This window comes from Agelaius tricolor, unplaced genomic scaffold (assembly GCF_023055355.1).
Source record: "Agelaius tricolor isolate 1412-34295 unplaced genomic scaffold, bAgeTri1.0.p SCAF_18, whole genome shotgun sequence".
Taxonomy (NCBI): domain Eukaryota; kingdom Metazoa; phylum Chordata; class Aves; order Passeriformes; family Icteridae; genus Agelaius; species Agelaius tricolor.
The window spans coordinates 4382314-4397535 of record NW_027269278.1 but is presented as its reverse complement, the minus strand read 5'-3'; the positions used below and the strand labels follow the sequence as shown (position 1 = coordinate 4397535).

The following is a 15222-nucleotide window of genomic DNA, read 5'->3' as shown; positions in this document are numbered from 1 at the left end:
CAACCTTATCCATTACTTTCTGTCATCACCTCTTTATATTACTGCCCTAGGAAATAAAGCCAGACGATCTATAATGGAATTTCAATAAGGGCACTCTGAGGAAGCCCAGAACAACCATATTACAGGATTATGGTGTGGGATAAATGAACTTCTTCATCCACATGATGTGTTATTTCAGAAGCTTTTACAAAAAACCTGGGAGAGATACCACTGCAAGTTGCTAAGGGACCATTTTTTGAAGGAAAACTGTTTATAATAGTTATAACTTGGAGATCCCTTATAACAAACTTAGCAGGCTGGGTGGTCCTGGTTCACATTTTCAAAGCTGTCACAAGTAATAACCTTTATTACCAGCTTCTCATTAGACTGAGAAAGATTACCTCCCCTCCTCAGAAGTGCAGAGTACATGTCTGCATTTCAGCAGCACAGGAACTGTGGCTCTCTAACACTTCATAGCTTTCAATATTAGAATCCATCTTTCCTTTTTTTTCTTTCCTAAGTATCTCCTCATATGAAAAAATCTGACATTAGGATGGAGGACAGAACTGCACAGATGGTCTCTGGCTAGGAGCAAACTACTAACACTGGCAAAGCAAGCAGGAGGAAAAGGTTTAAATTTCAACTTTTCCCAAAGCCAACGTGAAGAAACAAAAACATCCTGGCTGCATTCTTGTGATCACCAAAAACTGCAATCAATGTCCTAAAGTGATACAGAGATGGAGAGAAACCTTAGCATCAACCTAAGTGAAGATGAGAATAAAGACATGTGTCAGAATGTTTATCAATGACAACAGCAACAGCAAGAAAATCCTTTAAATGCAGAAGAAGCAAGCAGAGGTGCATGCCCAGTCTCTTAACACATGAGCAAGTTTACACAACTCCTGAGTTACAAACATGCACTACAGTAGCTTGTACCTGTCTGCAGAAGACTTTAATGTACAAAAATTAACAATTTCTTTCAACTATCATTCAAAGAAGCCAAAAAAAGCTTGATCCATAAACCCTCAAGCAGAGATGGTCTCTGCTGAAGTTGCTTCTCAGTTTCTGACAAGTTTTAAAAAGTTCTCCTATTTCAAATCAGAAAAACTTAGGAACTCACACTGTGTAACTTCAAAACACTCATATAGAATGATAGAAACAGGGTTACTTTTTCATTACTCCACTGACTATTGTGAAAAGAACAGGAACATAATCCAAGAAACATAATCTGCTGCAGTACCCCTAAATGCCCATAACTTTTAATATTTCATCAATTTTTGTAAAAACAGTAACATAGACATGACTAAACCATTTTTTAACACCAGTGAGTAATCTCTCCAGGTCAGGGCTGAAAGCCTATGAAGAAAGGAAAAAAAAAATTTTAGCATTCACATCTCCAAGCCATGCTTCCCCTACTGACAAGCCTTAAAAGCTTATATTATTTCTAGAAGTCAGAGATTGCTGTGAAAACTTCTAAGTACAACTCTTATTGTCATTTCTAGCAGAAGGAACAGAACCCTGTTCCTGTTTGAATGAGGCAGCCCCAGCCCTGCTCCCCACACCATCCATATATAGTAAGGAATGCTCAGGGCACCGTGGTGCTCCTTCTCCCAGGGATCTGTGCCAAGCAGAACCAGGGGAAAAGGAAGATTTGCAGGATCATCTGTCTCAAACTGGATGTTTTAGAAAGGCTCCATCCTCCCCAGCCAATGGAAAGCAATGAGGAAATGATGAAGTGGCACCAAGAGCACACTGCACACTTGAGTGCAATGAGACACCCAAAATCCAATACCAGTAAGATATTGCCCTACTCAAAGAGAGCAAACAGAAACAGCTCCCAGCTGCTCTGGCAGCACTGGAATTCTCTGTCACAACTTCCTTGACTGAGGAAGCCACAAGGGTAACCAGGCACAAAACCCACCTTGCCTACAAGCTGAGAGCTCTGGGTTCTGTGATAATTCCTCTGATCCACTTCTGCTTTCCCAGAAGGTTTTCAAATGCAGGGCTCAGCTGTTCTGAGGTGTTTCAGCACCCAGCAGCTCCCATTTCTCTCCTGTATTCCTGACACACTACAGGACATCTATTCCACTCAGTCACCAAATACAAGCATGAAAATTGCACATGGAATATCCACAACACCTGCATGAGCCCTAGAATCCTCTCTTTTTATTGGGAACCTCATACTAGAACACCTTGACACAAGCAGAAAGATCCAGAGAAGAGATGATCTCAAGGGACTGAGATTATGACACTAACATGAAGTTAATTTTAGCCAACATGGATTGGTTTGTTCTGTTCCATGTGGAAGGAAGGTGCAGCTTGAGGGGAGCTCCAGTTGAACAGACACTGCTAAAATGGACTTGTGCCACAAAAAAAGCAAAGCCAAGACTGCACTGATCTGCCCCATGGCAGAGAGACTTCAAGATCTACACATTCATGTATTCTCCAGGAACAAAAGGAGGTTAAGTGCTTTGAATTCATCATGTTTCACTCAGGAGCAGGATTATTAAAGGATTGCTGTGCTCCATAGCATGAAATTCAGCCAACTCTTATGGTATTTCTGGGACAGCAAGCAGCATAATCCCTCTAATATGAGGAAGCTCAAAGAAGCAAAACCCTTTTGATGAAATTATTTAAGCTAAATAAAGTTCACCCAAATAATTCCAGACCACTGATGCAGCAGTTCTTACCCAACAGTAACACAGACACTTAAGCATTTCCTACAGATCTGGAAGAAATGACTGCTAAATCCTGAAGTGTTTTGCTTAAACAAATACCCTCATAAATCTTCAGCAAGTACAAAAAAACCTGCTAAAATCAAACAAACAAGGCACAGAAAATAATAATTTTAAAAGCTCTGATGCAATGTCCAGGGCTGATCAGCTTTTCCAAGTGAGTTATGGCTCAGGGCAGTGGAAGTGTCCTTGTCCCCCTTGCTCTGTCACCACTGCTTTAGGAAACTCAGGATTCCTGTGGTTACAGAACCTCTTGTCTGCATAAACGAGACCCAAATTTGTTTTTCCATGAGTTCTTGTGGGTCAGTGACCTATTACAAAAACGTCTTTGATGAAACCAGGTTCATTTCTTTTCATGTTGTTAAAATAAACCTGGTTGTTTTGTGGCCCTGCTCAGAGGTACTAATGCAAAGCAAACCCTCTCACTGAAGCATTGCATCCTGCTCCTGCCTCCTGCCCTCAGCCTCCCCTGAACTTTTCCTGTGTTTGGATTCCTCCTGTGCTGGCCTATTGACAGAGCTGCTAATGGCTTCCCTTGGAAAAGAGGGGCCAATTTTTAATTTTCTTTTTTTTTTTTTTTTTTTAATAATGTTTGCAAAAGAAATAAAAGGTTTGCTCTTGGACCAGCCATAACCAAGAGCTTGGCTGTCCAGCAATGGCTGAGTAATGTGTAACTGTGTAATTATGTGCTACAGGCAGAGCAAGCCATGAAATTTGATGGTATTAGTGCCCTCTAGGAGCCCACAGGACATAAATACAGTAACCAGGAACTACCATTTTTCCAACTGCACATACCCTATTAGAAAATAGCACCTCCACATATGTTCAAATAAGTGGTTTCCTAAAATTATTTCATTCTCTGAATAGTCCCCAAAGGGTAAGGAAGCGACAGCTGCTGTATCATTTTAAAATTTATTTCACAAGAGTCCCCTGGCAATAAACACTGGAATGGGGTTCTTGGACAAAACCCACGGACAAGAAAGAGTGGCAGGGATTCATCTTGGAACTAATTTATAGCTAACACAGGCTGAACTTTTTTTTTGGTGTTATTTTGGTGTGGTTTTTTGGTTGGTTGGTTTTGGGGTTTTTTTGTTTTGCTAAATAAAGATGGTCCAGCAGAAACCCAAAGCTGCAGGTAGTGCACAAAGCATCAGCTCATCCAGGTTCTCTGGTGCCTTCTTCACCTGTTCTTTCCATTTTACCTCCAGATTGTGTGGACCAGCCCTACCCCTTGCAAGCCATTTATCAATAGTGGGATGAGGAGGATGAAATTTTGACTATTTCAGAATATCTGTGCCCTTCACATCAAGCACAATTGCAATACAAGTGTCTGGGGTGCAGGAACCCCCATCATCACAGCTGACACACCTGGAGCAAGTTTTGCCAGGCTGACTGGGGGATTGATTTCCTCAATTCATCTGCACTTTCTTTTTCTGTCCTGAAACTCCAAGTGCAGCAAATGCAGAATTCTTTTGGCAAATTGACAGCTTGCCATAAATTCAACAATGTCATAGGAAAAGGAAAAGGCAATTTTTAGGTTTTTCTTACTGGATGGTAAGAGATGCAAAATATTTTCAAGCACATAACCTGTATTCACACCACACCAGCTCTCCTGTGCAGAAAGTACTGGCATTTCAAAAAGACAGATATTTCAATGCTTGCAGTAATGCTTGATTCATTTCAATAAAAACTAAAGTTATGAGATTTAATATAAGAAAAAAAAAAACCCAACATCAATATCCAAGCCACAGATGCCTCTCATTTGAGGTGCCACCCTGCTCAGGGCACACCACACAGCTGAGCATTGCTCTTTTCCAAGTACCCAGCACCCACAGAATCACCAAGTCTGCCTCCAAAAAAAGCCCCAGATATATTTTTTTTTCATGTTTCAGCTTTTCCTTACACTTCTGTAAGTAATGTTGTTCCCAGGGATGCTTCTAAAAATCAGCTGACCTTTTCACATTGTGGTTTAAAACTATTGGAGTACTCAGAATAAACCACAGCCAGCTTTATTAAGACACTGAACAGCACAGTGGTTTCTGTACAAGCAAAACACAGACTGGGGGCATCTGAAAATGACCCAGGTTTTGCTTCCAGAAATCATTTCAAGCTTTTTTTTTGTTTTGTTTCACCACAGCCTTACTCCATGAGTGATCTATACTTACACTTGAACCACTGTGTCTCCCAAAAAATAAACAAGTTCTACCTGCAAGCCCCTATTGGCAGGAGAAAGTAAACACTAATTAATCTTGAGATACTGAGGCATGGACATTACAGAAGTGTCTCTGTGTGAATGTAGAACAGAGAATGAACTTGGTTATTCTGCTGCACATTTATATTACACAGTATTCAGTTTTAACCATGAACAGAATTCATATGATTGGAGTTTAAGTAAAAAAAATTAAAAATCAAATTTGTTTTTTCTAAAAAAATAACATCAATTCTCTAGTTTCAAGGTTCTGGTTACCTCAGCCCTGTGGTAGATCTTTTGAAGAAAATTCAGAGTTGCTAGGTATAATTCCTGACAAAACTGGTGGCTGGATATGAAATCAACAAAATTCAAATGGAAATTCACGAATTTCAGACTATAAAAATGTTAAGACAGTCTTAAAGCTTTAAGTGTGCTTCATTTTGGGATGTGTGCTTACTGCTCACAGTATATAAAAAATTATTTATTATTCCTGGTCACTACCACTGTACTACAGCCAAAATAAGGGACCACTTTCTTCTGAAAAACTAATATAAATGATAGAATACTTGATTCCCCATATGAACTGGGATGAACTAGGCCTTACTCAAGTATTTTCTCCCATCCTGCACTATTGTGAGAATCTTGACTCTATATGGAAATGTATGTACCAGACATCTTGCAACATTCCCTTGCAGAAAAAATTACTTTTTGTACTAATAGCTGCAAATTCCCCTCCTGCCCCAGTTTTATATTGATTGCATCTCTGAAGTGTGGGAACAGCAAAAAGAGAGCTCCTTTAAACAAAAGAGAATCATCATTCCTGACCATATCTGACACATCACTCACACAATGGACTGACATTTCTCTCAATTACTGGCACTTAAAGAGTGTAAGAAAAATCCATCTCAGTGAGATCTTCCAGAGCAGCCAGTGCACAGTATTGGCAGATAAGGGAAGCATGTGGGCCATACACTGGGAACATTTATTTTGGCTGTTTGAGCCAGGAGCAGCACATAATGCTGAATTAAAAGCAATACCCATTTAATTAACCTCCTTCTTCCTTCCAAGAATTAACAAAAGGTGAGACTGGATGCAATACCTGCATTCCTCCCCTGTGGCTGGCTGAAGTGCACTGCTCACATTCCATCTGCCAAGATCTATTTTACTATTTTATCCTTCTTCCCCCATACAGATCCACAACAGCTGCTCTGTCCTTACTCCTGGTTTTGTCCTGAGTGATTCTAAAGGTAAAATATCAACCACACAGCTCTGCAATCCACCATCTGCATCTTGCATAGCAGTTTCCATCATATCTCATGAATAAAATTTGTATTTGTTTTATCTTCTTGTTGTAACTCACATTCCTCAGGGAAGCTGCTGATTTTGCCTGGGTTTTGTTAAGCAAGTCTTGTAAGAAACAGGAATTCCTTACTGGTGACTTCCTCTACAGTCAGATATCCAGTGTGAGCTCCTGCAGGGGTGAAGGGCAGCAGGGAAGCCATAAAATTCCTCTGCTCCAGGCATGATAAAACATGACTTATTTTAAAATTTGATTTGGGATTGCCAAAGCACCTTGGGCCTCTCCAGGGAAAGGAAAAGACATCCCTGAGATTTAAGAGGTGGTCAGCTGGTTCAGCAGGGGCAGAGTTAGATTTGGGGAAGAGAGGCAGTTCAGTTTCTTGCAACAGGTGAAAATCAGCAAATCTCCATTTCTGGGGCTGACTTCCAGCCCAGCCAGCCCCACACCCCATTTCCCATTTCCAGCAGTGCCAATGTGCAGGGCAAGCATGGATCACCCTCCTCTACCTCCCTGCCAGCCTTTCCCAGGTGGTCCCAGCTGCCTGGGGTTGGTGCCTTCCTTTGAGCAGCCTGATTTGGGCACTCTGCAGGAAGGGTGAGTGAACATCCCCAGGGTACAACTGAGAGGGGACCCAGGGGATCAGGCACCCCCAGCCTCCCCCCAGAGCAGCATCAACCTGGGCAACTCTGGGCAATAATAACATGGGGAAGGAACTTGTGAACATGGGAAGCTGCTCCATGAGGGTGCTGCTGCTACTCTATTGCTACCAGGGGCAGAAAACAGCAGATGAAGTAGTGATGATGACATGGCTCAGCCTTAAACAGTAAAAAGTGCATTAGAGCCCCTGGAAACTGCAGAGCCACACTCCAAATTCACACAATTCTTGAACAAAGTAGTCAGACTCTACCCATGCAAGTTAAAACAATTCGTCTCCCCAAAGAAACTCATTAATTTACCATGTATTTTTCAGAGCTGATGTCTGAAATGGAAGCCCTGAACAAACCCCAGACTTAGGAGTAAAAATGAAGGGAAGGGACTCAAATAATACTGTAAAAATTCTGCAGCACCAAGTGCTCCATGACTGTCCCACCAGCATCCAGGAATAAACCCAGTAGCACCCTGTCAGATACTCCCACCCAAAACATTCTGGCTCCTCATGTTGGACTTCTCACAATGTAAACAGTCACACTCATTTGAAAAGCAATGCTAAATTTGCTTGGGAAGGCAAGGTAAGAGAGATTGCTGTGTCAGATATTGGTTACAGGACTCTTTTTTTTTTTATGACTGGAGTAATTTCTCAGAGGATGTGGGGGGAAAGTTCTGAACAAAATTAATTAAATATTAACCAATATCAATAAATATTACTTAAATTTGCAGGCATCAACCAATGCAATAAAGAGTTTTATAGTGCTTAGCTCACAGCTGCAGGCAGCACAAGAGCTAAGTGCTAATCTGCCCTTCTAACCAGGGGACCAGGACACACCTCCAGGTGCCACAACCTGAATTTCAGGGTTTATTCTTTGCCAGCTCCCACAAGGAGTGGCTCAGTTTCCAAGTGGTCTCTGATGGAAACAGTTCTCCCCCATTTACAAGAGATGGCACCACTGACCCCCAGCCTGTGACCTGGGATCAGGCACCTCAGGGCTGTTTTTCCCCCATGAAGGCAGCTCCTGCAGCAGTAGGAAAGTGCAGCTCAGGTTATGACACATCCCACACCCAGTTCCTTGGGATGCTGCTGTCTTTGGGGGGAAAGCAGAGAAATCCATGAAATCCCTCACTCCAGTGAGCAGAGACACCTGCAGCAGCCCCTGGGCAGGCTGGCAGCACACCTGGTACTAAACCAACCCACTGGGGTAGCTGGAGCAGCAAGAGGGAAACACACAATTGACAGAACCAATTAAACACCCAGTCACAGCTCTAAATCCCCTTTAGGGTGCCTTTGCTCTCCTGCATTTCCAGATCAGCAATTTATGAGCACAGATTTCCAATGGGATGTGTTCCCCACCATACCACAGCAAAATGGGGATTGAAAACAAGAAAGAATTTTTTTCTGAAAGGTTACATTTGACCTGTGTGACATGTTCACAGCTCCTTGTGGCCTCTGAAATGTGTGGTGCATGCAGCTCCAGCAGAACACCCAAACTGCTCAGCCTTGTGTAAACACCAGGGTCTGCTCCATGCTGCCAAGGATTGCCTTTGTTTACAGCAGCAAAGAGCTGCCCAAAGCTTTTATTTCTTCCCCAGCTACTCTGAAGCACCTACCAATCTCTCCACTCAGCATGGTAATTGTGGAAGATGCTTTTTGTATTACATGATTTATTTAAAGCGTGTCCAATCTCAATTTATGAAATCCAGATTGTGAAGCACCACATAACAATTCATTCTTTTCCTTAGCATCTTTGGTCACTAATAGCAATTTTACAGTACACTGTGCCAAATAAATATACTTTAATACCCCAATCAAGCATTTGGGAAACTGCTTACAAAGACTCAATGCACAGTAGCATCACTGCAGTTAAAACTCAAACCTAATTTCCATTTTGACCTGTATCTTCACACACACCAAACCAAAACCATACCAGGGTTAAAATCTGGATTCTAGCTTTTTTGCTATTTTCTTAGAGCTAATTATTTTTCCCAACTTTGAGAAGATTTGATTTGGCCGTGCTTATACATTTTTCCCCCCTCCCCTAAACAACAAAAACACAGTTTTAGTGTTTTCAGATGTTGAGATCTTTTATGCTTGCTAAAGACACTAATTTGAGTAGAAAGAAGCAGCCATCAGCCAAAGTCCATTCTTTTGAAGATTACAGAGCTACGTGACAATTTCTGGCAGTTGGCCGTGGAAAAGTCAGGATCTGTTGGTGTCTTATATCCTGCCTCATTTTTCACAGAAATGTGTGACATACATCTGGCTCTGGAAGAAATGTCAGTTCATCTTTCAGGCCCACCAATTCGCCTCTTGATCCTCCTGGCACGTGAAATTTCATCATCGTTTATCTTAAAATCCTACACTGTGTTAATAGCAAAGCATAAAAGTGAAATGCTAAAATCCAAAATAGGGGTCAGCTACCTCACCACTAATCTTTATGTTCTGGAATAAAGCTCTACAACCTTGCTGCAATAAAAGCACTGGAAACATTTTGGCTTTTCCACTGTGGTGACTACCACTGGTCTTTCTCAGGATTCTGGATCTTAGCATTCAGCAGAACTTACACTGAATTTTGGGTTAGAGTCCTTCATTTCCCAAGTGCTGAGTACAAACATGCCAAAAAAAGAAGTGGTTTCTACCTTCCACTTCCACAATGATTCATTTCTCAGCTTTCTGCTGTCTGTCACTCAAAGATACCTTGCATGATGCTCTTTCTTCAACTGATATGGCCAAATTTTATTGAACTAATATTCAATTCTGACCATATCCTTCTTTATTTGCATTTTAAGCATTAATGTCCCACCAAAAAGAAAAATCAGAGTAAATCCAAATAACAGGAGGGCCACCCCCATGGCATATTTGGCAGCAGTGGGTATCAGCTCTAAAGATATTTTATTTAAAGTTTACTTTACAGGACATGTCAAACAAAATTTTGCTGATTTGCTCAGATAATAAGGATGGAAGTGCTTCAATGTCCAAACAAGTGAAAGTAAAATGAGCTCCAATATTCACCTGAGCCTAAGCCCTTTGGAAGCCTACCATGAGGAGAGGAGTGGAACATACTTCCCTTGTTACTTTGAATGAAAACCTTCATATGTGGTATTTTGCCAGGAATAGAAATTACTCCTGTTCTTTAAAGTTTGACCCAGTACAGCTGCTTGGTTTAAAAATAAGTTAATGATTACTTTTGCATCCACTTCAATAGATCAAAAAAGAACATTATTCCAAAAATCGAAGCAATGTAAGTGATTTTTATTTGTTATTTGAAAGAAATTAAATGGAAAGAAGCCAGGTTTTTTTTAAATGCAACCAACATACTTTCTTCATTAACATTTTGCAATGTTTGACAATACTTAATAAAATAGCTTTAATATTACCTAAAATGTTGCAATTTAGCCTTTGTGAGTTACGCCAAACTTTCCACAGTCCATTCTCCAAAGCCTACTCATAGCAAAAAACCCAGATTTATAGTTTTGCCCTAAAAATGATTTAAGCTAAAACACCAAAAATTTGCAACTTTCCAGACCTCCCTTTCATACTACATTAATTTAGGAAATATTTTAATGACAGGCAATCCTAAAAGAGAAGCAGAGATGCAGTATGGTGAACAGGCCAAGTCAAGAGCTGAGACTTTCAAACATCACAGACTTAAAGAGACACTATTAAAGGTATCATATTTCCTGCCTTCTGCTTTCACAATGTATATTGTTCTTATTTGCTGGCAGAGCAGGCTCTGCAGAAACACACAGATGACACTTGAGTTTTGTTTCTGGCCACCAATGGCCAGCCTTTCTCCTGGAAGTTTTTCAAAACTCTTTCAAAATTTAACCACCTGAACCTTTATCTAAAGATAGGTATGAGAAAACTACAGGAGTCTTTATCTAAATATAGGTATGAGAAAGATTTATGTATGTATACACATGTATATATAATGAGCTCTAAACTAGAACTTGGTGGTGAGGATACTGACTCTTCACGATGATATATAATGTGAAAAAACTATTCTACAATGTCAGGCTATGTTTAATTTTAGAAAATTAAGCTAGGGTTTTGGTTTTTTTTTTCCTGAAATAAATCAGCCATGGCATAACTCTGCACCTGAAAGTACTTTCTAATTGAATATAGGTGGAAATCTGTTAGAATTTAAAACTCATCTCCCTTATTGCCATAGATGGAGCTTTCTGATTCATGACAAAAGTACTGGGTAAATTAATTTTAAATGTTCAGCACACTCATTAAACAACTCCAATGCAAACCTAATCCTGAGATCATCTGAAACAGCTTTAGCACAGCATTAGCTCAATACTCCAGACTTCTCTTGAATAATTGCTGGTGGGCACTTAACTCTTGAAAGCTGCTTTAGAAAATATCAATGGGAAAATAACAAGTCCTACAAGAAATGCCTTGCAGATAACAGTTACTAATCAAGCATAAAAAGCCTGCATTCCAAACCAGCTTGTGATATTGTTCTGGTCACCTACCTCTAACAAAGAATAATTCTCCAAGGTATTTCAGTTTTACAGAGATTTTGTTCTGCTCCCACCATAAACAGACAGAATTAATGATGATGAAAAGGTGCACACCCAGCTAAGAGCAGACATTGTGTGCAGAATTCACTTTGTCCTTTTTAATATTTAAATTTATACTCCTGCAGGGCCAGGAGTTCCTATAAACTAATTCCAGATTAAGAGACAGCTTATACTTGCCTTCTCCAAAAAAAGAAAAGAAATTAACTTAATTGCTATCAAAAGCAGAGGAAATCTACAATCCATCCTCCACTAAGTCTTCCTTGCTACCCTGGAATCCACTGCTATCACTGGCATTATCCTACTTCAGAGGAAATGAAGCAAATCAGAAAACTAAATACAAAGGCAGTTTTAGAAATACTGTGCTCCTCAAAGGAGAAAATTTAAATTTCCATCAGCAGAGACATTCATAAAATACAAAAATATACAATAATATGAGATTATTGTTAAAAAAATCCTTCCCCCACATATCAATTTTAAGACTTGCTCAGATAATGTCCTTCTGCTAATGTTATTTCACTTCCAGTTCTATTTTCTTGGCAGTCACTCTACATTTAATTTCAAGTATTAGCTATCATGTAATGTAAATTCAGCTGTCTTTAAGAGTATATTTTAATTTAGGGTGGTACTCATCTCTCTCTTAAAGAAAGTTAATTTTATTATCATTATATATTATGGATGACCATTAAGAGTGAGGTAGAAATGTGCAGCTTTTCCATAGGGATAAATACAGATACTTACAGCCTTTCAAGTTGTTTCAGGTCCTGAAAAGCTCCACGTTCTATCACACTGATCTGATTTTCTTCCAAGTGTCTGCAATTCCAGAAATACCAGTTAATTTTAACAAAACAGAAAAGCATCCCCAAAATGCTTTTCACCCAAGTATCAATACCAGTTTTAACTGCAGATTATTAAAATAATCAGGGCAGAGGAGCACTGTTTCTCTTGGTCACTAACAGGAAATTGATTCCAAATTTTCCTCCTGACCTCCACATTTGGTAAATATTTTTGTTCCTAAACCTCTGTAACCACATTTTGCTCAGAAAGGTGCTGGTTTGGAAGCTGGTGCTTACATCCCTGGGACATTCCTCATCTTTCTGGGATATTTGTGTGCCATAATGGAGGTAACTGATTTCCACAGCCCACAACAGGAACCCACTCCATGGCAATGTGGTTTTTGTCCAGACTCTGCCCTGCACTGAATTCAGGCTTGCTCTGGAGCAAATCCTCTGGAAGTGCTCCCAAGGGGTTCCACCCTCAGGAACAGCAGCTGTGACCCAACTCTGCAGCCCCACTGTGCAAAATCTGTGCAAAACCACCTGGGACAGGTCCAGCCTTCCACTGGGGCTGATCCTGCTTTTCTCTCCACCTGACACCAACACTGGGACAGGTGACAAGCAAAGGAGACTGATTTCTCTCTGATTTGCAGTGTGCAGGGGATGGCTGCCATTCAGAAATGCCAAAATTTCTGCCACAGCAGAAATGCTCTTGACAGGTGAAGTGGAAGCCAAGGAGGAGAGATTGCAACAGTCCCATCTGAGGTGACCTTGTCCCTCCCTGCTTCTGTGAGAGCACTGAACACCTCTGAACATTCTGTGTAAACACCTCTGAACAGTCTGGGCCCAGGGAAATCCACAATTCCTTCCTGTTCAATTCAGTCCCCTGAGGATGCTCAGAGCTTTGGACTGGACAGGAGCTGAGGGCACAGACAGCAAGAGAGGATGGCACAGGTAATACCAAGGAGATGAAAACATAAAACTACAAAACTCCAGCATGTGAACAACAGAGTCATGCTGCTTAAAGGACAGGGAGGAAAACTGCATGAGGAAAAGGGGAAAGGATGAAGCTGGAGGGGAGCAAAGGAGAAGGTTTTCTCCTTTCCATCCATTTTGAGTGTGTGGTGTTTGCTTGAGACTGGAGGGGTTTTTTTCTGCTGTACAGGGCTGTGAGTTTCCAGGTGACTTTGCTCCTAGTCCTTGTTCTGATGTGTGCAAACAGAATTATGGTACCTTTCTAGGAACATTGGGACAGGCTGCAGATTTCTGTATTCCCACTGTACCCCCCAGCAAACAGTGCAGGGAGGAAAAAAAAGGAAAAATAGGGGTTTAGTGCCAGAATTATGAAGAGATCATAAGAGAAACCAAAGAAAAGTTAAGGAAAATCTGAAGGATGCTTTATTCCAGTGACTTCTGTGGCAGACACCACACTACTCAAAGCCTGAGCAAATGAATTACATAGATCTGGAATGAGCACAGGACAAAGGCACCAAAAAAGCTCTAAAGATTGCAATTGTACATTTTGGTTATTCCTGAAGGCATAGAAGACTGCAGCAGCATTAAGCAGTGTCTGACACTATGAAAACCCAACCAAACTGAAACAACTACTGCCATTAATATAGTATAGAACATGTATTTTAATAGACTCTCAAAATGGTATTGACAGCTGGGATGGGAGCCAAGGAAATCTAAACAATTCCTCTGCTAGAGATGAGAGAAACACCACAAGAACAAAAAGTCTTCCCACAGATATGAGGTGTTTCCTTAGTATTTGACAATTTGTTCATAAGTGTTAAGGTAGCAGGAGCAAAGACTCACCTTTTCCTCAGCAGGACTTAAATATTACTTTAATTATTACTAAAGAACTCTAACAGTTCTTTAGTTCCAGCTTTAGGGGTTTGTTTTAGAAGATACTTAGAGGAAAAAATTTCATCACTAACTCAGTAGTGCTGTTTGAGGTTCATTTAGAGAACCCAGGAATGACAAAGTCTGCAGCCTGATGTTCAAGACCTATCTACAGGTATGGTTAGCTCTTGACAGATACTGAGCTCATGAGACAGCACAAGCTGAAATCTTTGTATTCATGACTGTATACTAGACCAAAAAACCTCACCAGTCTTGTTGTGTTCAAGTTCTACAGCTATTCTTGATCAGCTTCTGCTTAGTACTATGCAAAATGCTGTTAATGGGGCTGTACCTCACAGTGGCCAAAATCTGAAAGTCCCATTTGCCAGTGTCTCAATAGAAGAGATTTCTGCATGAGTGATTGCAAAGCACATCAAAATCTTTAGCACATGACTTATTCAAAGCTAGTAAGCAACTCAAAAGCAACTACAGTCACTTTAGTATAGAACTAAAATTTACTGTTTCACATGACAAACTGTTCAGGTTGCCTGGTTTAAAAGAATACCAACAACTGAACAATGTGCCAAAATTACTGGAATTTGATCCCTGGAATTCAGGAATTCTAAGTACTAGCACCCTAAAATAGTCTCACAAAAACCAGACAAGTTTTGTGTTGTACTCACAAGACACGAAGATTCTTCAGCCCCGTGAAGTCTGTCTTTGTGATTCTTGTGATGTTATTTTTTTCTAGATCCCTGCAGAGGAAAAAGAAAGCAGCATTCAGATACCATACCTGACACCCAAAATCCCATCAGCAGAAAGTATCTGCAGCACCAGAGCGCCCAAATCTGCTCAGACTGTACAAACAAACACTAAAAGCATCAAAATCTCAAATAGCAAGTTATCAATCCCGATGCATTTTGCCGCCTCCTCCTCCTCTAAGTTGTTCTTGCAGATGAAATTTCCCCTAAAAATGGGTTTCTCCCATTTTCAGTTCTAGTGTCAGTGCTCAGTATATGTTTCTTTCCCCTTGAGACTATAATTCTTTAAGAAGCTGTGTATATCCAAGACCAAATTAATACAAAACAGCTGAAACAAGTGCACAGGGCCCCAAAATTATTATTCTAAAGCCAAGTGATTCCAACCTGCTGCAGAAACTTTGGCCACACAGAGCCTGAAAAGAGGACAACTTAGCTCAGTGACTCTTTGTGTGCTCCT

At 40.5% G+C, this 15222-nt stretch overlaps 1 protein-coding gene across 3 annotated transcripts in view; it reads right to left on the bottom strand.

Moving 5' to 3' along the window:
• The window catches only part of SLIT3 (slit guidance ligand 3), a 494398-nt gene that overhangs the window by 457484 nt on the left and 21692 nt on the right, over positions 1-15222 (bottom strand). For all 3 annotated transcript variants that reach the window (XM_071443101.1, XM_071443102.1, XM_071443103.1), the window contains 2 exons: positions 14688-14759; positions 12125-12196 (listed from right to left, as the gene is read on the bottom strand). In XM_071443101.1, coding sequence (XP_071299202.1) covers positions 12125-12196; positions 14688-14759 — 144 coding nt within the window. The remainder of the gene's footprint in view (positions 1-12124; positions 12197-14687; positions 14760-15222) is intronic.